Source organism: Chiloscyllium plagiosum, unplaced genomic scaffold (assembly GCF_037043375.1).
Source record: "Chiloscyllium plagiosum isolate Xiang-an unplaced genomic scaffold, Cpla_swu_hap1 HiC_scaffold_13, whole genome shotgun sequence".
Lineage (NCBI taxonomy): Eukaryota > Metazoa > Chordata > Chondrichthyes > Orectolobiformes > Hemiscylliidae > Chiloscyllium > Chiloscyllium plagiosum.
In genome coordinates this window covers 25,747,628-25,773,320 of record NW_028270151.1, presented here as the reverse complement: position 1 = coordinate 25,773,320, position 25,693 = coordinate 25,747,628, and the positions used below count along the sequence as shown (strand labels likewise).

General features: G+C 41.6%; 1 protein-coding gene across 1 annotated transcript; it reads left to right on the top strand.

Moving 5' to 3' along the window:
* Positions 1-25,693, top strand: LOC122556336 (claudin-11-like). The gene is made up of 3 exons (XM_043702967.2): positions 1-493; positions 22,530-22,694; positions 23,976-25,693. The coding sequence occupies exons 1-3, from the start codon at positions 268-270 to the stop codon at positions 24,224-24,226; spliced, it is 642 nt and encodes a 213-aa protein (XP_043558902.2). The 5' UTR covers positions 1-267; the 3' UTR covers positions 24,227-25,693.

Genomic DNA, 25,693 nt, shown 5'->3' with positions numbered 1-25,693 from the left:
TATAGTTTGGTTTAGAATTCAACTTCACTTTCTGCGATCGTGCTGCTTGAAGGTTTTTGTTCGAAGGAGAACACGGACAACTGAAGAGAGTTTCACCTTGAAAACAAACACAGATCCTATTCTGGGCACCTTGTGTTTCCTGAGAGGCCTTGGAGACAGTGTCAAGCTTTTTATTTTTGGAAGGAACATTTCACGGGAGGAACAGAACCTGTCTGAAATATTTCCATATTTTCGTGCTCGTAAATTATTCAGTTGGTTGAAGACAGAATGTCATCTGTGTGTCTGCATTTACTGGGTTTCATGCTGAGCTCCCTGGGCTGGATTGCGATTCTGATTGCCACCATCACCAAAGAATGGGTTCAGAGTTGCTCAACAGGAGTGAGTGATTGCCTTCATTTCAATGGATTGAAATTAAAGGGACTGTGGACTGAATGTTACCGATCAACTGACAGTTATCACTGCAAGACTCTGACGGACATCCTGACAATGCCAGGTAACTTCTCCATCACTGTTAGTCTCATGAAACTGTTAACCCCACTTCAGTTTTTAATATTTCCCAAAGTACTTTTAATTCTTAGACATATATATATTTGTATGCACATTTTAAAACAAATATAATTTGCCAACTCTCTTTCTCTATTTCCTTCACATCATTTTATCTAATCATCTTTGCTGTGGAATTGCTTTTTTGTTCCACATCTCTTCCCCTTCTTGCTTCTCCTTTACTATGTTCCAATCCTGATTTTATACATTATTTCAATATCTGGTTCTTTACTCTGCCTGAGTGCTTCCAAACCATCATCATGTACTTCAAATCCATTTGCAGAAGCTAATTTATGACTCCACCTGATGTTCCATTAGTTTACCTGATACATTAACCCACTTAACTTTGTTGTAAAATATTGAGTGCAAATTTAATTTGCATGTGTCCTTATTTTTTCTTGCTAATTGACATATGGAATATTCATTGAAATAATTATTCTCCAGTTGAATCTCAATTTGAATGCAATGAGGACATTGACTAATATTTGCTAACATGAGGCCATTAAACATTTTTGTAGTCACTCACTCAAAACTGGGCAACATTTTATCAATTTTTCTTTCTGCATATTTGTCATTACTTCCCTCCAGGAAGGTATGTGCTTATTCTCACTGAATATTAATTATAATATATCGAGGGCCGAAGGGCATGTACTGCGTTGTAATGTTGTATAACTTAACGGGTTGAACTTGAGAAAGAAATTGTGGGATCATGTTGCACTCCAGAGGCATGTACCCATAATCTAGGCTGATACTCCAGTGCAAGACAATGGAAGGGTAAGCACTGCATTATTGGAAATTCAGATCTTCATCTGGGCTGTTAAAATGAGTCTCCATCTAACCTATGAAGTGGATTAAAAGATTTAATGGCACAATTAGAGTCAGAAAACAGCTATTCACAATGGCATTCACCCTCAATTTGTAGCGAATATCATATTGTTTGTGGGATCTCATTCTGCACATTTTCTGCATTTGTTACAACAGAGTGACTACACTGGAAATGTATTTCATTGGCTGTAAGTCGCCTTCTGGGATCTTGATGTTGTGAAAGTTGGTATAACAGTGTACATTTATTATTCTTTTACAATCTATTTTCTGCTGACTTGGACTTGTTACTCTTCTGGGTGCAGATGGGAATTCTTGAATATTCCAAATATGTACATTTGAAACCAAATGGTTTCTGAACAAAGAGACCCAGTGTTACAGCTTCTGCCTCAGATAGGAATATGTGGGCATTCTGGCAGATATAATAATTATCTGTGGATTTTCAGCAGGAGTATTAAAACCCCAACCCTATCACTATTCCCCTTAATGAAGAAGTAAGTGAATGTATGGTTGTGTAATTCTCACAGTTCCTAAGATTTCTCCATCCTGATTGACTCCAACATCACTTTACAGATTATGCACCTTGCTTTAGTTTGTGCAAAATATATAGGATATTGTAATCTATCCAGTGAAATTGGCAATTCAATATTGGTAAAAGGGAGGACATTACCAATCAATACTGTGTTTGGTGTTCCTACATTTATGGCACATTGTTCTCCTTCATGATTTGAAGATGCCGGTGTTGGATTGGGCTGTACAAAGTTAAAAATCACACAACACCAGGTTATAGTCCAACAGACAATAGACAAAAGACAATAGACAATAGGTGCAGGAGTAGGCCATTCAGCCCTTCGAGCCTGCACCGCCATTCAATATAATCATGGCTGATCATTCCTAATCAGTATCCTGTTCCTGCCTTATCTCCATAACCCTTGATTCCACTATCTTTGAGAGCTCTATCCAACTCTTTCTTAAATGAATCCAGAGACTGGGCCTCCACTGCCCCCTGTGGCAGAGCATTCCACACAGCCACCACTCTCTGGGTGAAGAAGTTTCTCCTCATCTCTGTCCTAAATGGTCTACCCCGTATTTTTAAGCTGTGTCCTCTGGTTCGACACTCACCCATCAGCAAAAACATGTTTCCTGCTGCCAGAGTGTCCAATCCTTTCATAATCTTATATGTCTCAATCAGATCCCCTCTCAGTCTTCTAAACTCAAGGGTATACAAGGTTGAAACTTTATTGCTGGAACAGCACAGCAGGTCAGGCAGCATCCAGGGAACAGGAGATTCGACGTTTCGGGCACAGGCCCTTCTTCAGGAATGAGCAGAGAGTGTTCAGCAGGAGAAGATAAAAGGTAGGGAGGAGGGACTTGGAGGAGGGGAGTTGGAAATGTGATAGGTGGAAAGAGGTCAAGGTGAGGGTGATAGGTCGGAGTAGGGTGGAGGCGGAGAGGTCAAGAAGAAGACTGCAGGTCAGGAAGGCGGTGCCGGGCTGGAAGGATCCGGCTGAGACAAGGTGGGGGGAGGGGGGATGAAGAAACTGGTGAAGTCCAAGTTCATCCCCTGCGGTTGGAGGGTTCCCAGTCGGAAGATAAGACGCTCCTCCTCCGACCGTCGGGTTGTTGTGGTTTGGCGGTGGATGAGTCCAATGACCTGCATATCCTCGGTGGAGTGGGAGGGGGAGTTGAAATGCTGTGCCACAGGTTGGTTGGGTTGGTTCGTCCGGGTGGCCCAGAGGTGCTCCCTGAATCGCTCCGCAAGTAGGCGGCCTGTCTCCCCAATATAGAGGAGGCCACACCGGCTGCAGCGGATGCAGTAGATGATGTGGGTGGAGGTGCAGGTGAATCTGTGGCGGATATGGAAGTTTCCCTTGGGGCCTTGGAGAGAAGTGAGGGGGGAGGTGTGGGCGCAAGTGTTGCACCTCCTGCGGTTGCAAGGGAAGGTGCCGGGAGTGGTGGTTGGGTCGGTGGGGGGTGTGGATCTGACAAGGGAGTCGCGGAGGGAGTGGTCTCTACGGAAAGCTGATAGGGGAGGGGAGGGAAATATATCCTTGGTGCTGGGGTCTGTTTGGAGGTGGCGGAAGTGACGGCGGATGATGCGCTGTACATTTCCTTGGTGCTGGGGTCTGTTTGGAGGTGGCGGAAGTGGCGGAGGTGGCGGAAGTGTACAGCGCATCATCCGCCGTCACTTCCGCCACCTCCAAACAGACCCCAGCACCAAGGATATATTTCCCTCCCCTCCCCTATCAGCTTTCCGTAGAGACCACTCCCTCCGCGACTCCCTTGTCAGATCCACACCCCCCACCGACCCAACCACCACTCCCGGCACCTTCCCTTGCAACCGCAGGAGGTGCAACACTTGCGCCCACACCTCCCCCCTCACTTCTCTCCAAGGCCCCAAGGGAAACTTCCATATCCGCCACAGATTCACCTGCACCTCCACCCACATCATCTACTGCATCCGCTGCAGCCGGTGTGGCCTCCTCTATATTGGGGAGACAGGCCGCCTACTTGCGGAGCGATTCAGGGAGCACCTCTGGGCCACCCGGACGAACCAACCCAACCAACCTGTGGCACAGCATTTCAACTCCCCCTCCCACTCCACCGAGGATATGCAGGTCATTGGACTCATCCACCGCCAAACCACAACAACCCGACGGTCGGAGGAGGAGCGTCTTATCTTCCGACTGGGAACCCTCCAACCGCAGGGGATGAACTTGGACTTCACCAGTTTCTTCATCCCCCCTCCCCCCACCTTGTCTCAGCCGGATCCTTCCAGCCCGGCACCGCCTTCCTGACCTGCAGTCTTCTTCTTGACCTCTCCGCCTCCACCCTACTCCGACCTATCACCCTCACCTTGACCTCTTTCCACCTATCACATTTCCAACTCCCCTCCTCCAAGTCCCTCCTCCCTACCTTTTATCTTCTCCTGCTGAACACTCTCTGCTCATTCCTGAAGAAGGGCCTGTGCCCGAAACGTCGAATCTCCTGTTCCCTGGATGCTGCCTGACCTGCTGTGCTGTTCCAGCAATAAAGTTTCAACTTTGATCTCCAGCATCTGCAGACCTCACTTTCTCCTCAAGGGTATACAAGCCCAGTCGCTTCAGTCTTTCAGTGTAAGATAATCCCGCCAGGTTATAGTCCAACAGGTTTAATTGGAAGCACTAGCTTTCTGAGCACTGCTCCTTCACAACCACCTGATGAAGGAGTGGCGCTCCGAAAGCTAGTGCTTCAAATTAAACCTGTTGGACTATAACCTGGTGCTGTGTGATTTTTAACTTTGCTCTCTTTCAAAATGTTTTATTTGTTCCGGCCCTCTCATTGTGTTTGCTGTCCCCTGTTTTGATTCTCAATTAGATTTCCAACGTCCCTTTCTTCCTTCATCCTCACCACCCTATGATTCCAACCCACAACGATTTTGATTTCTGTCTCAGTTAGCCTCTCTCTCTCTCTCTCTCTCTCTCTCTCTCCTCTGATCTAACTGCCCAGCTGTTCTGCATAAACCTCTTCCTCTCGTCTCTCCTATTCACTTACGGAGACACCACGGAACATTGGTTCATTGTATGCCTTTACCCTCTTCCAACCGTCCATTTCTTTCTGTGGTCAATCCTGTTAACAAGTGTCCACATCACCATGTAACTTTCAGCTGTTCTTTCAAATTAACAAATTCCCAAACCTTTAGCTTTCTACCCTCCAGCAAATATTAATACAGTCTGTACAGTCATCCTCTGAACTTGAATGCTGTTGTTGGAAAACAAGCTCTTAACTTGGCCCATCTTGGAGGTACTCTGTTTTCAGGCCCAGTAGCACCTATTTGAGCAGACCCTATGTGCCACTAGTTTAGCCATCCATAGCTGACTACTGTCACCACAAACAGCATTAAAATAGGTTGAAAACTTTTCTATTACCCTCATTCAACAAGCCAAATCTCCCACCTTGGGATTGCTCCTGTCCTATGCAAAGGTAACTGAAGCATTCAAGAGGCTATTGGATGATGGAATAAAAATGACGTGCACCTATAAGACCTAATGCGGGAGAATGGTATAACGCTTAATGCTCATTGGAAAGTTGCTATGGACAAAACTACTGAATGATGGACTGAATTACTGCATCTGTGTTGTAACGATTCTGTGATACTGAGTGATCCTGAACTCAAATGTTTTTTCCAGATATGGGCCATTCCTCTCCACTTTGTGCCTGAGAGAGTCTCAGCTACCAGATCCACATCCTCCTTCATTGCTCACGTTTCCATTGAACTCCCGAGTGTTCAACTTCCCTTCCCGATATTAGGAATAGTTCCAACTCAGCTATGGTTCCACTTATTTTCATAAAGTAGGGAATCTCTCTTCCAGTCTGAAAAAAGTGCCTTTTTTTTTTGCAAACTTGCACCTCATCTCTAACATGCATTTCCTCTTCAAAGTCATTGTCTCTTCTCAGATCTGTCCAAGCATTTTCTGGAACTCTACTCGAATCCTCCTTTCAGGATTTCATCATACTATCAGGAATGAGATGGCACTTTAACACATGGGTGTAGGGGAGGGATAGCACCCTCATTGGTGTTTTCATTGCATTCTTTTGAAAGGCTCATCCTGTCTTGATTGTCATTTGCAGCTTGCATATGACGGTGGTCAATGATATAATTCTACAGCCAATTAAATCCATTGATTTGTACCTAATACCCTCAGTGGCTAGTGGATTGTCTACCTGGGCAGAGAAAGACTGATTGAGAGTGAACTGAGTGGATGATACCAATTTATGATCTAACAGCTTTGAAATAAGCCAGAATGATGTTGTGAATACTACAAGACACAAAAGATGTCATCTTCCCCCACTGGTCCTGATTTATCTCAAGCTGTCTAGTTCCACCTTATCACCTTGGGGCGACACGGTGGCTCAGTGGTTAGCACTGTTGACTCACAGCACCAGGGACCCAGGTTTGATTCCGGTCTCAGACAACTGTCTGTATGGAGTTTGCACATTCTCCCCATGTCTGCGTGGGTTTCCTCTGGGTGCTCCGGTTTCCTCCCACAATCCAAAGATGTGTGGGACAGGTGAATTGGCTGTGCTAATTGCTCATAGTGTTAGGTGCATTAGTCAGGGGTACATATAGGGTAGGGGAATAGGTCTGGGTGGGTTACTCTTTGGAGGGTTGATGTAGACTTGTTGGGCCAAAGGGTCAGTTTCGTACTGTAGGGAATCTAATCTAATCACGAGATGAAGATTGATCAGGATGACAGAGTAAGGCTGATGATGGGCACCTCTCCCTTACTATCATCTAAACCACACACAATTCATTTTCATCATCTTTATATCATCTGTCACTTTTGTATCTGATAAACATCCCAAATAATGAATGCAGGCATCTTCATCTCAAGGGATGAACAAAACAAAAGACCATAGCCATGATTATCATTAGAATTATATTGGTTTGTGCTGCTCACGCTGACCTTTGCAATCTAAGATATGGTTGCCTTCACCATCTTCTTCCAATGCCCCTCATATATTTTCCAGCTCACTTGGCATGCCTAGCATTGGCTCCTTACTTGCTGAAATTATTGCAGCCAGAGGATCTTCAACAATGGCTGCTTTTGTTGCATGCACACAATTATTCCAGGTGCCACCAAATAACACCAATCATTCAATTCTTCCTCCCCTGCTTTGGAAGGATACACCATGTTAATTAATCTACAACATGACAACATAATTACATCATTTCTCTCAACATTTCCCCTGCCTCACTGCTGTCAAATGTGTCTGGCATCCAGTCCAAATGAGCCACAAGTTTCCTCCTCACTGTCTCAGACTTCTGTCATTTGATGGAACCCCAAGTTGTATTTCCCGTTTCACATACATACCATCAAAAATACTATCTACTTCCACTCCATAAGGAGCTGCCTCTGCCTATCTGCATCAAGAGCTGTCATCCCAGATCAAAATTTCCAATGACTTCCCCAATCTTCAATGTTCTGTAAATATAATCCACATCAAAATTGTGCTGCCATTAGAAATATCCATTCACTCCTCAGATGGAGGGTAAATCATGACATGTGTCACACACACACTGACACACACACACACACTTTATACTACAATTGCTTTCCATCTGATTTAGCTCTGCCTGACCTGCATACCTTATTAGAAACTGCCTGGGAGGAAGCCTCTCTTGACCTTTGATTCTCTAGCACATAATGGCTGAGTTTGTTTTATCATAATCATGTTACTAGGATTGATAGGATTGTTAATATTCTATTTTATTTCCTGGAAGCTTTCTTCCTTGATACATGGTCATAAATAGATGCACCAAAGCTGCTGTCTTCTTTCTTCTTTTAATGAAACATGTATTTTCTCCTTAATCTTCAGGTAAACTTTTACTTTTGTTGAGTACATGAAATTGCAATTCACATCAAATATTTTTCAGTTTTGAAAAAAACAAGATTGTGCGTGACAGAGAATGAGGCATATGTGACAACTTACCCTCCATGTAATGAGTGAATGGATGAAACTAAGGGCAGCACAGTTTTGATATGGACTGCATTTACAGAAGGTTAAAGATCAGAGAGTCAATGGAAATATTGAACTGGGCTAACAGCCATTAACAAGTGTTTCTGCAGCAGATGGACAGAGGCAGCTGCTTATGGAGTGGAAGTAGGTGTTTTTTTTCAATTAGAGAGAGATACTTGGAGTTAACCTCTACAACTCACCTCTTGAGCTTTCAGTCCCAGTAAATAATAGAAGAATCTCAATCAGTTAAGGAAACATTTTTGAAATGCAAAGTTTTAATCCAATTGTCACTATGCTGTGACATTTGATGTCTGCAGAAAAGTTATTAAATTCTTAAAACTAGGGAGAATTGCTTGCCTGACCATATGCATCCTTGTGGGGGTCAATTGGAATGTTTTTGGAAAAAGTGGAAATCATGTTGAGTTTGGTGTACTGCTTATTGCTGCAAAGCTGAATGAATTTTCTCACTATATCGAATTGACTCACTGCATTAATTCCTGATGTAGGGCTTTTGCCCAAAACGTCAATTTTCCTGCTCCTCGGGTGCTGCCTGACCTGCTGTGCTTTTCCAGCACCACTCTAATCTAGACTCTGGTTTCCAGCATATGTAGTCCTTGTTTTTACCTCACTGCATTAATTAGCATTTGACCCTTCATAGTGAGTATCACGTTCAATTCCTATCCCACCTTACCACATCCTATCTCTGGAGAAACTTGCTGCTTATAGGAGATTCTGGAATTGACATGCAGTCGTGGCTCCAGTACCATATTTGCCCTGATACACTATCAGTCCAGAGCTTTATAGTGAGTTTGATGAGCTAGCAACCCATGATGAGTTGAGCTGTTGACAAGGCAGTTAATAAGCAATAATGAGCACCATTTGGGAACTTGCCAGTGTCTGGCAAGAATCTTTACGTGCTACTTGAGAAAAGCAAACAGGAGATGGATTTGTCAGCTGACCTTGACATTGAGATGGGCCCCATCAAACATCTCACCCACCCTGCCACTCATCTCAGCATAACCCACATTGCTCAAAACTTTACCATCGACTGTGAAAGCATCATTCCCCCTTTTGAAGAAAGAAATAACAAGTGCTCTGGTTGGAATGTCAAGGAGTTATTTTCTCAGTTCACAATTTCACCTTGGGAAAAGATCCACTTAAGTTAAAAACATTAATACTGAACAATACATAAAGTTATATCCAGCAATCTGAAAACAGCTGCCTGTTGAAATTAGAAGTATACTGCTGAAACATTTAGAGTCATAGAGTCATTGGGGTTTATAGCATAGAAACAGGCCTCCCAGTTTACACAATTAATCTAGTCCCTTTTGCCTGCATTTGGTCTATTTACATCCAGGGCAGAAGTGGGTACTGCAGATGCTAGAGATTAGAGTCAAGATTAGAGTGGTTCTGGAAAAGCACGGCAGGTCAGGCATCATCTAAGCAGCAGGAACATCAAAGTTTCAGCCAAAAGCCCTTCTCCCGAAATACGATTTTCCTGCTCCTTGGATGTTGCCTGACCTGCTGTGCTTTTCCAGCACCTCTCTAATCTTGAACTATTTACCTCCATACCTGTCCCACCCATGTATCTGTCCAAAGGTTTCTTAAATGACAAAATTGTACTTACCTCCACCATGACTTCTTGCACTCAGCACACTCTACATGAAAAACATTGCCCCTCTGAACCCTTTTTCATTTCACGTTAATCCTTTAGTTTTTGACCAGCACCACCACCACCACCACCACCACCATGAGGAAAAGTTGCTGGCCATCTACTTACCTATGCCTCTCATGATTTTACAGACCTCTGTAAGGTCACATCTTCAGTCTCCTCGGCTTCAGGGAAAACATCCCAGGCTATCCAGTCTCTCCTCAAACGGTGGGTGGCATGAGGCAGCACTGCTGCCTCACAGCGCCAGAGACCTGGGTTCAATTCCCGCCTCAGGCAACTGTCTGTGTGGAGTTTGCATGTTCTCCCCGTGTCTGCGTGGGTTTCCTCCGGGTGCTCCAGTTTCCTCCCACAATCCAAAAATGTTCAGGTTAGGTCAATTGGCCATGCTAAATTGCCTGTAGTGTTAGGTGAAGTGGTAAATGTAGGGGAATGGTTCTGGGTGAGTTAATCTTTGGAGGGTTGGTGTGGACTTGTTGGGTCGAAGGGCCTGTTTCCACACTGTAAGTAATCTAATCAAACCTTCCAGTCCGGGTAGCATCCTACTAAATCTTTTCTAGTTTCATAATATCCTTTCTATAGTAGGATAACCATAACTGCATGCTGTTCTCCAAATGTGGCCTCACCAAACTCCAGCATTCAGTGTGCTCTGACCGATGAAGGCAAACATGTCAGAAGCCTTCTTCACCACCCTGTCTACTTATGACTCAACTGTCAAGGAGTTATGAATCTGTATCCCTAGATCTCTTTTTTCTCTCACACTCCCCAGGGCCTACCATTGGCTGTGCAAGTCCTGCCCTGGTTTGACCAACCAAAATGCTAAACATTGCATTTATCAAAACTAAACTCCATCTGCCATTCCTCAAACCACTGATCGAGATCTTGCCAAATTCATAGACAACCTTCTTCATTGTCCACTACACCACCAATCTTGGTTGCATCTGCAAACTTACTAATTATATCTCTGAAATTCTCATTCAAAGCATTTATATAAATTACAAATAACCATGGATGCAGTACTTGTTGCTATGACACACCACTGGTCACAGGCCTCCAATTTGAAAAACAACCTTGCATCACCACCCATTGTATTCTACCATCAATCCAATTCTTTTATCCAATTGGTGTTCCTGGACCCCACAAGATTAAACCCTACTCAACAACCCACCAAGGCCCAGGGCTTAACAAATCTAACCATCCTGGTTAAACAAATGCCCTAGTTAAGACAACTGACAAATCTGTTTCCAAATAACTCAAGCAGGGCTGCCATGTCTTATAAAAATGGTCTGTTGTGTGGTGCACCATGTTTGCAAAAACATCCAAGGGACTGTTCTCCATAATTAATTTCTGCCATCCCAGCAAGCCCAGCGGTTCTCAGACACCCAATTCATCAGAATATTCTTCCGTGCACAGTACGCAAGAATATTAAATAGTTTCCTCCCATGCCTGTCTAAAGACCTAAGAGGAGAGATATTGGGTCTACTTTGAATTCAGTCCTCAATACTCTCCCTATCTCTCCCGCCACAGCGCTCCAGTAAACACAGAGCCTCTGGCATGTCCAGAAGCAATGGGCAAGAGTACCTACACTTATTTTACATTTGGGGCACACTGAAGATGCCCCATTTTTAAACTTTGCCAGATGGTCCTGTGCCAGATGAGATCCTGCAGCCTTTCTTAAATAATGGCACAACAACCTTCAGGCACTTCACCTGTGGCTGTCGATGATACAAATATCCCCGCTAGGGCCTTACAATGTTAACCCCCACCCCAGCCTCCAACAGAGTCTGGAATACACTTCATCAGGTCCCAAAGATTTATCCCAAAGCTTGTTTTAAAATTTCCAGCACCTCTTGTTCTGTAATGTGGACTTTCTTGAAGACATCACTATTTATTTCCCCAATTTACCTAGTCTTTCTCAATGGTAAATACTAATGAGAAAATATTCATTTATGATCGCACCCTCTGTTGTGGCTCCACACATAGATTACCTTGTTGATCTTTAAGAGGCCCTATTCTCTCAGTAGTTACTCTTTTTCCCTTCCTATAATTGTAGAATCCCTTTGGATTCTCCCTTACCTTATCTGCCAATGTCATCTTATATCCCCCTTAAGCTATCCTGATGTGTCCCTTAAGAGTACTCCCATATCCTTTCTATTCCACAAGGATCATTTGATCCCTGCTGCCTATACATATCATATGCTTCCTTCCTTTTCTTGACCAGGGCCTCAATAAATCCAGTTCCCTAGGGTTCCCTACTTCTGCTGTCCTTACACCTCACTCTAACAGGAACATGCTGGCCCTGAACCCTCATTAACGCACTTTTGAAAGCTTCCCATTTGCCAGATATCCCTTACCTGCAAACAGCCTCCCCCAATCAACTTTTGAAAGTTCCTGTCTAAAACCATCAAAATTGGCCTTGTTCCAATTCAGAACTTTTACTTGAGGACCAGCCCTATCTCATATTATGATAACCAATACGGCCTTTATGATTTAACTTGGTGTCATTAACTTCTGTACTGTCCTCAACCTTCTCTTTTGTCTCCATCCTGCTTTGGATTCCAACCTACATGCCAGTCTAGACTAAACCTTCCCTAGTGGATCTAGCAAATCTCCCTGCCAGGATATAGGTCCCTCTCCAGTTCAGGTTCAACAAGTCCCACTTTTCAGGTCATCTCTACCCCAGAAGACATCCAATGATCCAAGAATCTAAATCCCTGCCCCCTGCACCAGCTCCTAATCCTTGCATTCATTTGCCAAACCTTCCTATTCCTATTCACGCTAACAATTCACGCCGGAATTAATCTAGAAATTACTACCCTTGAGGTTCTGCATTTTAACCTTCTGCCAAACTCCCTGTAATGACTCTTCAGGACTTCATCCTTTTTACTACATATGTCATTGGTACCAATGTGTACAACAACCTCTGGATGCTCACTGTCCCCCTTAAGAATTGAATGCAACAACCATGTGACTCCAAGGTACGAGTAAGCCTTGATCCTCAGCCGATTTATGTTTACATTTCTAAACACCATTGATTCAATTCATGTGAACTTATCAAGTCTTTCTCAACTAATAAAACCAAACACCCCTTTGCCTTTTGTCAATTTTTAAAATCTTTTTAAAGTTGCATGATATTTAACAGAAATGTCAGCTTCCCTTTGCCTTCCAGTTCTCAAAACATGAATGATGAAGGCACAAAAATATTATCAAGTTGTTATCCATCTCTATGAACTGCCATACAGTAAGTTAAAAGACCATTTAGACCACCACTATTAACATTCTTTGGATTGCTATCATGCTGTTGAATAGCAATAGCAATTCCCATTTTCTCATACATTCCAGTAACACCAGGATGATTCCATGCCAATTATTACTGTGTCTGTCTAATGTCTGAAACTAGAGACTCTTACATAATTTACAACAATAATATTACCTTGACCATAATATGAGTCTGGTGTTCACACTTAACATGTTCATTAACCTCAATAATTCAGCCTCAAGAGCACTAGGAATGGGCAATTAGTGCCGGCCTAACATGCAAAGGTCACATTCTGTTATTGAATAAAGGAAAAAAAGATGTTTTATGAACTAAACACAATATAAAGCACATAAAGTAAAGCAATAAAGAGTAAATAGTATAATTTTCCCTTTTCATTCATCAAACACCTATCCAGTTGATGTAAAAAAAAGAACTGATGAATCATTCAGCTTTCACAGTTAAACCAAATTATTCTGTTAAAAAAAGAGGAAATGTGACAGGGTTACAGCCCGTGGAACCAAAGCAGTGCACTGCAATTTGGCAGTTTTTACAGAAGAAAAGGGATACAATCTCCCCTATTCTGAGTTATCCCATTCAAGATCATTTTTTATTATTTATTAGTGTATATACAAAATCCAATTATTAACTGTAATCAAACTGGAAATTTCTCACAATCTGTTGGATCCCTTTAATATCTTGAAAGTTGTGATAAAATTACTGCTTATTTAAACCATATATTCCAAGCAATACAATCCTAATCTATTTAATCTCTTAAATGAAAGCAAAATTCTGCAGGTGCTGGATATCTGAAGTGAAAACTTCAGGGGTGGGACAGTGCTCAATGGTTAGCACTACTGCCTCACAGTGCCAGGGACCTGGGTTTGATTCCGGTCTTGGGCGACTGTCTGTGTGGAGTTTGCACATTCTCCCTGTGTCTGTGTGGGTTTCCTCCGGGTGCTCTGATTTCCTCCCACAATCCAAAGATGTGTAGGTTAGGTGAATTGGTCATGCTAAACTGCCCATAGTGTTAGATGCATTAGTCAGGGGTAAATATGGGGTAGGGGAATGGGCCTGGCTGGGTTATTCTTTGGAGGGTCGATGTAGACTTGTTGGGCCAAAGTCTGTTCTATACTGTAGGGAATCTAATCTAACCTTAAAAAAACAGAAAATACTGGAGAAGCACAAAAAGAGAGTTAAGGTTTTCAGTCTAATGTGACTCTTCTTCAGACCTTATCAGACTGAAACATTAACTCTGTTTCTCGTTCCAAGGATGCAGCCAGACCTGCTGAGTTCCTCCATCATTTTCTGTTTTTATTTGATCTCTTCTTGAAGTTTAAGCTTTGGAGTCCAGATACAATTTTAATCACTAAGTGTTGAATTCTCTCCATGACAAATACATCCTTCCAAAGAAAAGATTCGCAGAACAGTTCATTTTTTCCAGATATGGCATGACTGGAGTTTTGTATAACCGAAGCATAACTTTAACTCCTCTGTACTTTTGTCATCTACATATAGAGATCAACATCTAACTTGATCTTTTATTCTATTTTCTGTACTGCTTTTTGTCATTTGTATAAATGATTTGGATGTGAATACAGGAGGTATGTTTAGTAAGGTTGCAGATGACACCAAAATAGGTGGTGTAGTGGACAGTAAAGAAGATTTACTCAGAGTATAAAGGGACCTTGCTTAGATGGGCAAATGGCCGAGGAGTGACAGATGGAGTTTAATGTAGAGATTTACCAGGATGCTGCCGGGACTGGAGGGTTTGAGCTATAGGGAAATGTTAAATAGGCTAAGGCATCTTTCTCTGAAGTCTCACAGACTTTTGGCTGTCCTGATAGAGGTTTATAAAATCATGAGGGCCATAAGGTGAATAGCCAAGGCCTTTTCCTGAGGGTGGGGGAGTCCAAAGCAAAAAGACGTAGGTTTAAGGTGAAAGGGGAAAGATATAAAAAGGACCTGACGAATAACATTTCCATGCAGAGGGTGGTGCGTGTACAGAACAAGCTGCCAGAGGTCGACACTGAAACAATTACAATCTTTAAAAGACATCTGGATGGGCATATCAATAAGAAGCGTTTAGATGGATATGAGCCAAATTCTGGGACTAGGTTAGATTGGGATGAATGGTCGGCACAGACAAGTTGGACTGAAGGATATGGTTCTGAGTTGCATTACTCTATTACTTTATGACCTAACACTGGCATTTTAATGATTTATATATGTGAACTCCCAAGTCTTTTTCGATTGCCATCGTTTCTTATCTTTTCGCCATTTAGACAGTACTCTGTTCTTTCCTTCATAGGTTCAAAATAGATGTAATTCACTTTCCCTACTTTGAACCATTCTTCAGATTTTTACTATTTACTTAATCTATCAACGAGACTTTTCTACATTTCCATCTATATTGCGTATCATACTGCATATCTTCATGTCATTAGTAAACTGCTCAAGATAATATAAAAAAAATTAATTATAACAGTATGAAACAACAGAAGATTTCTTTTTATTTTAATTCTGTTAAAACAAAGTGTTTTGAATTGAATTTTCACCAGTCACCTTGGCAACTCTAACTTCAAGGTAGAAGGTTATCTTTTATAAAACAAGCTCTGTTGTGCTTTTCCACAATTGCACAAGTAAATTTTAATTAAAAGTAAATCACAACATTATTTTTAATTTACAATGCAATTCAAAGATTTCCTCAATTCTGGGTGTGAAATATTAAATTAAAACAAGCATACAATCAAGTGAATTCAAATGTTAATTCAGTTTAGAAACATTGATTCCTTGAAGGGTGTCTCTGATAGCAGAAAATATAAACTCAAAATTGGGCTCTTTTGAAAAAAACCAGACTTTTAAAGAACAGTTATGCTGCAATTTCCTAAACGTTTAAGGACAGGAGAATCTTCACAGAAAACAAAATTTTCGTAGCCTTTCAAGTTTCCATTCATTCTGTAACTGTCATGTTTCATCTACCGTGTCTCCACACTGGAAACATTTACCATCAGTCCAGGGTTACTTTGATATAAATCCCCTTCTGGACCATTCAAAAACTAAAATAAATCTGTCATGCATGACCTCTAAAATTTCCTATCTCTGGCCCTCTCAAATTTCCAAATTCAGGACCTCGTAAAACTAAGTCTTCCAACCTTAGCTCCACTGCTTCTTTAGAGAGAGAGAGAGAGAGTGAGAGAGAGACAGAGTTCAAGTCATTATACTAAATCTGTTCCACATAATTTTTCAGATAACTTCTTATTTTTAGTTATTTTGACATCATTTCAGTCTGTCTTAACAAACCTTAACAAACTGCTGCAAAACGGCTAGTCAGAAGATGCCTTACACACCTGAAAATTTGCCTTTGTAACTACTTGGGCAGTTACCACACCAATCCTCAGATTCCATTAACCAGAAAATTTAGTAGTAACCATTAGTTATCTCCAGACTGACTTGTTATGGTCAGAAATGATTTATAGCACCTCTGAGCTGCCTATCCAATCATTAAAGCTGACTCTTATTGGAAGGAGTTATGATTTTATTTAATATGCTTGATTTTAATAAATTCAATATTTGAGTGTAGTTCATAAAGTGCAAATGAGAATAACATTACCTATTGTTGTCCTTTGAATACTAGGATTACCCAACTCCTTTTGTTTCCCCATGCACATGCACAGTTAGACCCATGTGGACCAGCATCTGCATTGACAATGTCTGAAACATTAGTGTGGCCCCATCCAGACATGAATCTTTCATACTTGCGCACACACACACACACACATATATATACATCTTGGTAACTTTAGTCTTTGGGCAATGGCTTGGGCCTCTCTCATCATTTTTAGCAAGAAGTTTTATTCTGTTCTTGGCTTCTGTTTCCACGGTGATGGTGCAATCCGGGCATTTGATGATATCAAGTATTTTAACAGCATCATCGTTTATTGCACAAAAATTACTGAAGATGGTTTATGATTGATTATATTTTGAAACCTTACAGAATCTCCAAGGATCTCCCTGTTCAGAAGACAGTTCCCCTTGGTCTTTATGAATGATCAGAAGTGTATTTTGCTGCATCTCCAATGCATTCAGAACACTGAGTCAGAAGAAAATCCGCAGCATTTTGTTTTTCAGAAAAAAAGCTGTCCAGCAAAAATTGTAGAACAATTTAACTCTTGAAATGTCTACTCCACAAAAATATCCTTTGATCTCATATTCTTACAGTAATTAAAGATGGAGGAGCCTCATCTGAAGTTTAGATGCCAAAGAAGCCTAGGTGGCTAAATGATCTGGTTCTATCATGAAGCAGATTATATGAATGTAGAGCAATGAATTTAGTTCTGAATATACTGAACCTGTCTCACCTGATAAAGTTGAACACTCATGATGTTTATCAGTCTCACCTGATAAAGTTTAACACCCTGCAAGAAAGAAGCCACATTCTGCACTCAAAGCCATGATAAAGAAAGAAGGAAGTTTCAATTTACAGAGCATCTTACAACCTCAGGGTGTCCAACATGCTTGACAGTTAATGAAGTATATATTCAAGTGCAGTTACGGTGCTAACAGGGCAGTGTGGCCACCATTTTGCTAACAGCAACACCACACAAACAGAAATAATGTAGCCTGAGTTTCTTAATGATACCGGTTGAACAATAAGATTAGATTACATTACAGTGTGGAAACAGGCCCTTCGGCCCAACAAGTCCACACCGACCCGCCGAAGCGCAACCCACCCATACCCTTACATTTACCCCTTACCTAACAAGACAGGCAATTTAGCATGGCCAATTCACCTTACCTGCACATCTTTGGACTGTGGGAGGAAACCAGAGCACCCGGAGGAAACCCACGCAGACACGGGGAGAACGTGCAAACTCCACACAGTCAGTCGCCTGAGGCGGGAATTGAACCCGGGTCTCTGGCGCTGTGAGGCAACAGTGCTAACCACTGTGCCACCGTGCCGCCCACTAAGTATCAGAAAATTCTACTATTCTGTGAAATGATAGCAGGATGTTTTTTTTTATTCACTGAGATGACAGACAAGGCATTGTTTTAATATCTCATCTGAAACACAACATCTCCAATGATGCAGCATTCCCTCAGTTCTGTTCTGGGAAGATCAGTTTCGATTAGGAGCCAAAACCACTGGAGTAGAAATCGAACACATAGCCATCAAACTCACTGAACCTTGATTCATCGAGTGTCTCTTGCTCCCCGATTTCTCTTAGTTTTGTGACTAAAATGTGCTATGTTTCCGACAGACAGTGGATAGCTACATGGGGAAAGTCCCAGAGCTGTTTTCAACAAGCCTTTCCAACCAAAGTTGCACCACTATGGATAAAATAAAGCTCTTAATTTGCCGCAGTTCCCAGTTATTACTCCAAGAATAGGTCAAGGTAAAGATGGCACCATGTGAGTGAAGATTGTGGCTGAAGTCAATGTTTTTGCAGCTGTTGTTGTGTAATCCCTGAAAGCCTCATAGCAGCTGGGTTCTGAATATCAGCTGTCAGTTCAATCCAAGCATCAACAATGCGATGATCAGGTTTCCTTTTGTATTGTCTCTGGTTTTTATATTACAGCGTGTGTGGCCTTAAGATGTTCCCCATCTGTTTGCCTGACTTATTTGGTCTCTCTTCATTTCACTGTCACCTTTCCTTAATTTAATTGATCCCCTGTCTCTTTCTCTTTTTTCTCCTCCTGGCCTTGATATATCTATCTTTTTCTTCATCTGTGCATCTAATTGCTAACATTCTGTTCTATTCTTCAAAACTCTTTCACTTTTCTCTCCAGCTTGATCCTTGTATATTTCTGTATGATTCACTTTCTCCCTTCCTTTCACTCTTTGTCTCACCCTGGTATTGTATTATTTTCTTTTCACTGCCCCTTTTCCTGATTTACGGAAAATGGTGAGCCTCTGTCCCAGAATGTCAAATGACATTGTGTGACCCCACCCCCTCCGTCCTGGAGTGTGAGAGGACAGTCTGTGACTCACTTTTCCAGATGGTGAAAGGGTATTGTTCTGACCCACTGTCCAAGAATATGAAATGACAGCGAGTGATCCATTGTCCCTGAGGGTGATAGGACTGTCTGTGAATCATTGTTCCAAAGTGTAAAGGGACAGTGTTGTGACCCATTGTCCCAAAAGGTGAAAGGATAGTGAGTGACCTACTGTTGTAGAGTGTCGGAGGACAATGCATGATTCACACAGACAGTGTATGATCCACTGTGAGGCAGCAGTGCTAACCATTGAGTCACTGTGTTGCCCCAAGCCATCATGCCACCCCCAAACATCTTTGAGGTAATCATTTACCCTTCTGTTTTCTAGAGAAAAGAGACATTTTTGATAGATGTTTCAGTATCATCATTGGAAATCTTGTTTGCACTTTCTTCGGTGCCTCTATATCCTTCAACAATTAGCACACTAAGTGTGGTCCAATACAAGGTTCAATACAAGTTTGACTTAATTCCTTTAGTTTTCAATGTCATCTTTTCAAGAGATAATGGCTTTATTAATCTGTGCCCGATTGTGGAATGTCATGTCTGACCCACCACAAAATGCAACCCCATGGATCCAAATTCTTCCAATATCTCAGCATCTTCTCAGCGTGTTCTGAAACACCTCACTCAAAGCACCCTGCTCCCTTTCTCATCCCAATGTCAAGGACAGTTCAGTGAGCTACATAACAGAACACAACCACAAGCAGTATTTTAAATTCTGGACCTACTACAGTTGCACTATATTTCTGCCTGATGATCTAACAGGAAATGTGCTGGAACTAGATGAATCAGTCGATGCTGGGATTTCCTTTCCTGACTTTGAATGTCTTCCTTCCATGCACGTTGCAGGAGACGGATAATCCTCAAGCAATTAAGTCAAAATGAGTTAACAGCACTCAGCCCTGGGTGAAAGACAGGGGTTTTAGTTGTTCAATAGTCATATGGACTGCAAAAGCTCAATGATAAAAATGCTTAGAAGTTTCAGAAGTTTACTTTGTCTGTTTTCCAAGATTACACTCCTATTTTGCAAAGCTTTAACACTTTGGGTCGACCCTTTCTAAACTCATCCACTTCTGCAACCAAGTAATTACAATCCTTGTCTGAACCAGTACTCTCAAGCTATGTAAGATTTGTGCAACATTTAGTATAACTAATCTGATTGAAACAACTTGATAGAAGCCACTATCCCCTCACCAAGTCACCATTTATTGACAATGTGGAGAGTCCTTGACACTGATCCAGCTCCCTCAGAGCCAGCTCTCAGAGTGAACAGAACCTTTGACACTCCAGTTCTTAACTGGCAGCCTGGGCTTCCTGATTGCACCAGATTAACAGCCAGAACCAGGACCACTTGGCTGACCTCAATACAATCATGACACTAATTATATTATATTGTTTTATTTAGCAGATATAAATAATTATTTAGTATAAATAATGAAATTTAATTGGCATATCATTACATGGCAAGGTAATGAACTCAGTTCCTGCCCTTTATACATGCAACTGTCTTGTGTTCCAGTGCAAAAACAGTGACTAAAGAGGCATAAAGGAGAATGCATGGGAAGAAGAAAGAATTAAATAGAAGGGAAGGAAGAACATGGGAAGGAAAGGAAAGATGGAATGTCACTGAGGGCATTGGAAGCCTTGGAATAGGTGAACAGGATAGTATGGGCAGAAGGGGTCTGATGATAGTTGAGGATTGGAAGGGATGGGATGTGCAGAGCATGGTAAGGATTTCACAGGAAGAATTGAGTGGCAGGGGTTGGGCATTTAAGAGCCATTGAAACCAGAGAAATAATACAACACTGAAGGGGGACATTTGACCCATCTTGTCCGTGCCAACCTAAAGACATCCAGATGCCCTTTCAAAAACCAACTTTCCACACAAGGCTCATTGATCTATACCTTATGCGCTCAAGGTGCAGATCAGGTGTGTTTTGAAAAGCTGTAAGTTTTCTGCCTTCACTACCAACTCAGACAGTGAACTCCATACACCCACCTCTCGCTGCATAAAAAAGTTTTTACTCATGTGCCCTCTAATCCTTCTGCCACTTAGCTTGAATCTATGAGCCCTAATTTTTTAAATTTCTCCCAAGAGAAACAGGTTCCCCTTGTCTACTGTATCTCTACCCCTCACAATTTTGTATACCTTAATCATGTTGCCCCTCAGCCTTCTCTGTTTCAAGGAAACAATCCCAACCTCTCCAATCTCTCCTTGTAGCTGCAATTACCCAGCCCAATTAACATTCTAGTAAATCTACTCTGCACTCTCTCCAGAGGAATTATATCCTTCCTGTAATGTGGTGCCCAGAATTGCAGACAATAGTCCAGTTGTGGCATCACCGGTGTCTTACACATCTTCACATTATATCCCAACATTTGTACTTTCTACCTCTGCCAGTGAAAGAGAGCATTCTGTTTGCCTTCTTTACAATCTTATCTACCTGTACTACCACATTAGGGACCGTACACCTGCATGCCAATATCTCTCACTTCATCTATCCCTCTCAGTAAGTTCCCATTTATAGTGTATTCCTTTTTACTGTTTGACCTCCAAAAATGCATTACCTCACATTTGTCAGAGTTGAACTTCATTTGCCACATTCCTGACCATTCCACCAAACCTAATGTATTATTTTGGAGCATATAGCTATCCTCAACACCGTCCACTATGCAGACAATTTTTGAGTCGTCTACAAATATCCCAATAGTGACTTCCATGTTCAAGTCTAAATCGTTAATGTATAAAACAAGCAGCAGGGGTCCCAACACCAAACCCTGCAGAGCAATATTTGAAATAGCTTTCCATTCACAAGGGCAGCCATCAACCATTGCTTTTTGTTTCCTATAACTGTAAGCCAATTTTGTATCCAATTTCACACATTAGTCCACATCCCATGGGCTTTTACATTTTGACCAGTCTGGCATGTGAGATCAAATGCCTTACTAAAATTGATGTCAACAACACCAACTACACTATCCTCTTCGATGCTTCTAATACAGCCAAATTCCTTGTGAAATTATCATTAAATCTGCTTCTACTACCTTTCCAAGTGATGCATTCCAGATCATAACAACTCTCCACATAGAAAATTTCTCCTCATGGTCCTCATGAATATTTTGGCAATTAAAAAAGAATTTTGATGACTGTGACTATTCCCATTATTTCTCCCTATTTTCTCTCTTAAAGACAATTTTTAACTTGTCTATAGACACTTTCATGTACCTTCTTTGCTCTAGCCAAACAATGTTAGCTTCTTGTATCTCTCTAGCCCCTCATCTTTTCAAATATCATAGTAAATCTCTCCTGCACTATCTCCAAGGTATTGACATAATTCTTAGATTGCGATGCCCAGAATTGGACACAATGTTCCAGCTGAACCGTAACCTGTGATTTATAAAGTTTGAATCCAACTTTCAAATTTTTATATTTTATTCCACTGTTTATAAATCTATGGATCCCAAATTTGGCTGAGCATCACATTGTTTTATCATCTTCAAACTTTTCTAAAAGCTAGACCAAAGTAATTGACCAAATCACCATCTTTGATACCATAAAGTTCCATGATCCTCTGATTCTATCCCTTCTATACTTATCCACCATTAAGAACAAACTAAAAATAAATACCAACCCAGCTTTCAAATCAATAACTCCTTAAATAATCAGTTTACTTAGTTTTGAATGATCTCCACCACCTCTGAAATGGGTATTTGAATGATAGCTGTTTTTCCCTCATGCAGCCTACCTGCAGACCAGCCGAGCTCTGATGATCACTGCCTCCATCTTGGGACTGCCGGCAACTCTCCTCATACTCACATCATTACCATGTATGCGGTTCGGAGCTGAATCCCATTCTTCCAAGCACAAGCAATCCTTACTGGGTTCCATTCTGTACATACTAATGGGTAAGTTACAGATCACCAGACTGTCATTGTAACTGATCATTAGGCAAGGGAATAAGCATCATCATTCAGTAGACAGTGCTGGGGCCAGCCTTGTCACTGCCCAATTATTTCTGCTTAATGGACAAGCTCTCTCCTATCTGGAGAAAATATGCAAAAGAGAGAAGTTGCTCTTTATCGCTGTGCATTCACATTAATGATCTATTAGGATTTTCATTAGAAAATAAGATCATTAAAAAATGGATGGCTGGTTTAATAGGTTCCAGATCAACTGCTGGCAAAGATGCACCCCTACATCACCACTTCCAGTCATCCCAAGACCTCAGTGAGAAAGAAGTTGAGTCTCGTTGAGAGTTCGTATATCTAATTTCATTCCCTGTGATCCGAATTTGAACCCAGAGTAGAATGAACAAGTGAAGATCCACTTCTCTTAGCCTTTATGTGGGATCAAAGAGGAGCATGCTAAGTCCAGTTCCATGCATCTGTCTGCCCAGGACATAAAACTGTGCTATTTAGACAATCTCATTTAGAGAGAATTGTGACAAAAATCAGGATTGTTCTGAATTCAGGAAAGAGTCTGTTTATCTAAAGGGCAGTCCTTTACCCTCTTATCCTGGCCTCTCTCTGGTGAGTGATCATAGTTCCTAATCCATAAACAGTTAGTGGGTCTTTAAAGCTTGGCATGAAATGGGTCTCTCCTTTAACTGATCTTACTTTGAAGAATGCTTGGCATTAGCTGCACCTCACTGCGAGAGCTATAGTTTTCAAGTCCTTCCCAGACTTGAGCACAAAATTTAGATTGGGTAAGCCAGTTCCACTTGTTCTCTTAGGCAAATGGGACTAGTTTAGTTTGGGAAACCTGGTCAGCATGGTCAAGTTGGACCGAAGGGTCTGTTTCTGTGCTGTATGGCTCTGTAACTCTGTAACAAGTGAGTTCTTGCTGGTGCCCTTGAAAGTATTTACCTCTCAACCAATATCACTAAAATAGATTATCTGAACATTATCTCATTGCTGTTGGTGGGATCTTGCTAACTAAATATTAACTGTCATTTTTTCTTCTTTGCAACAGTGACTAATTTTGATAATTGGCTTAATTGATCGCAAAATGCTTTGGAACATCTTGTGGTCATGGAAAGCACTATTGAAATGCAAATTGCTTTAGTTTGTTTGACAAGGCCCTTGTTGGATAGGGAAAGCAAGAGAGGATTTAGAAATGATTGTTTGTAAGACATTGTCAAGGATGTTACATAAGTGCATGGTCTCACTTGTGTTTGTATTTTACAGCAATTTGTGCGGCTGTTGCCACAATCTGGTTCCCAGTGGGAGTCCACCAAAATGCACGCCTCTTCAATTTCGGCTATTCTCTCTTTGTGGGTTGGATAGGCACCATGCTGTGTCTGCTCGGGGGAACAGTGATTGCCTGCTGCATCAGTCCTTCACCACAACGCCAGGAAAACCAGTATTACTACACGTCACAAGGCTCCTCCTCCTCCTCGTCAACAAACCCAACACATGCCAAAAGTGCACACGTCTAAGGAACAAAGAGAAGCTCTAACAGATCGTGCATCAAGGGACACATAAAACCCATGGCAAATGCCCACCTTAAAACACACTCTTCCCTAACTTGAAGGACAATGCAGATTGAAGTTCTACTTCACATTGAACAGAAGAAGAAACCCTAGTTTTGTGATTTTAATTGTGATCTTGTCATGGATAATGTTAAATTATGATAACCACCAACTCTTGCTTCAGCAAGAAAAGATATAATAACTAATGTCCAATCTCATGCATCAAATCTGCAGATTAGTAACAGCCAGTCTGGATTCATTTAGATGTGTCAGGTTGTGGATTTGAGACAGTATAAAGCTAAATAGTTATTGATTGGTTGCTGTCCTAAAATGCATTTGTTAGTAAAGTATAAAAGGTTTGTAACTCAAACAGTATTATACAACCTCTCAATTGCCAAATTGGGAATAACCTTCAAAACTAAACTGAAAATCTGAAAATATGCTGATGTTCTTTATCAAGATCTTTCCCTAGCCTCTGATCCCTGTTGGCTTGCACAGGCCCTGTGCTTCTGTTCTGCGTTGGTGAATTTGCACATAACTTGTTAACTACAATGGAGCCTCAAAAAGAGCAAGGGAACAATGAGGGGAGGAAGCAGTGGCTGTAGTGGGCGGCACGGTGGCACAGTGGTTAGCACTGCTGCCTCGCAGCGCCAGAGACCCGGGTTCAATTCCCGACTCAGGCGACTGACTGTGTGGAGTTTGCACGTTCTCCCCGTGTCTGTGTGGGTTTCCTCCGGGGGCTCCGGTTTCCTCCCACAGTCCAAAGATGTGCAAGTCAGGTGAATTGGCCATTCTAAATTGCCCGTAGTGTTAGGTAAAGGGGTAAATGTAGGGGTATGGGTGGGTTACGCTTCGGCGGGTCGGTGTGGACTTGTTGGGCCGAAGGGCCTGTTTCCACACTGTAAGTAATCTAATCTAATCTAATCTAATCTAATCTAAAAGTAAACCCTAAGAAGACCAAATTTAAAAGATGAGTAGATATATTCCAGGATATTGGGAGAAAGAAAGGAAGCTAAATGGCACATACTCATCAAAAGGCAAATTGACCTTTTGAAAAAGTTAGGAGAGGACATTGAAGTGAACAATGTAAATTGTCTCAAGGAAATTGGATGATTTGAGTGAGTTGGCAAAAGGAGTTTGATAGCGTTGGTCTGATGTATTGAATTATGATATGAGTTCCTTGAAATTTTTTCACATCACACAACCCTTTTCCTTTAGACCGTGCAGATTTCTTTTCTTATTCACTCGATGTTCTGCTACATATATCAACATGAAAATTGATCAGACTCATGAATAGTTCCTCAGTTTTTGCTAAACTATGAAGAAATCAATTGAAATCAAGAGGAGCTGACCTTGAGAAATAACTGGACATCGCAATTGATCCATTCTATATATTAAAAAAAACAGGGTTGGGCAAACTGGATGCAGGGATGA

Coding starts and splice junctions, on each gene's coding strand:
- LOC122556336 (XM_043702967.2), top strand. CDS start 268: ATGTCATCTGTGTGTCTGCATTTACTGGGTTTCATGCTGAGCTCCCTG. Junction 494..22,529: donor GGACATCCTGACAATGCCAG/GTAACTTCTCCA, acceptor TCCCTCATGCAG/CCTACCTGCAGACCAGCCGA. Junction 22,695..23,975: donor CATTCTGTACATACTAATGG/GTAAGTTACAGA, acceptor TGTATTTTACAG/CAATTTGTGCGGCTGTTGCC.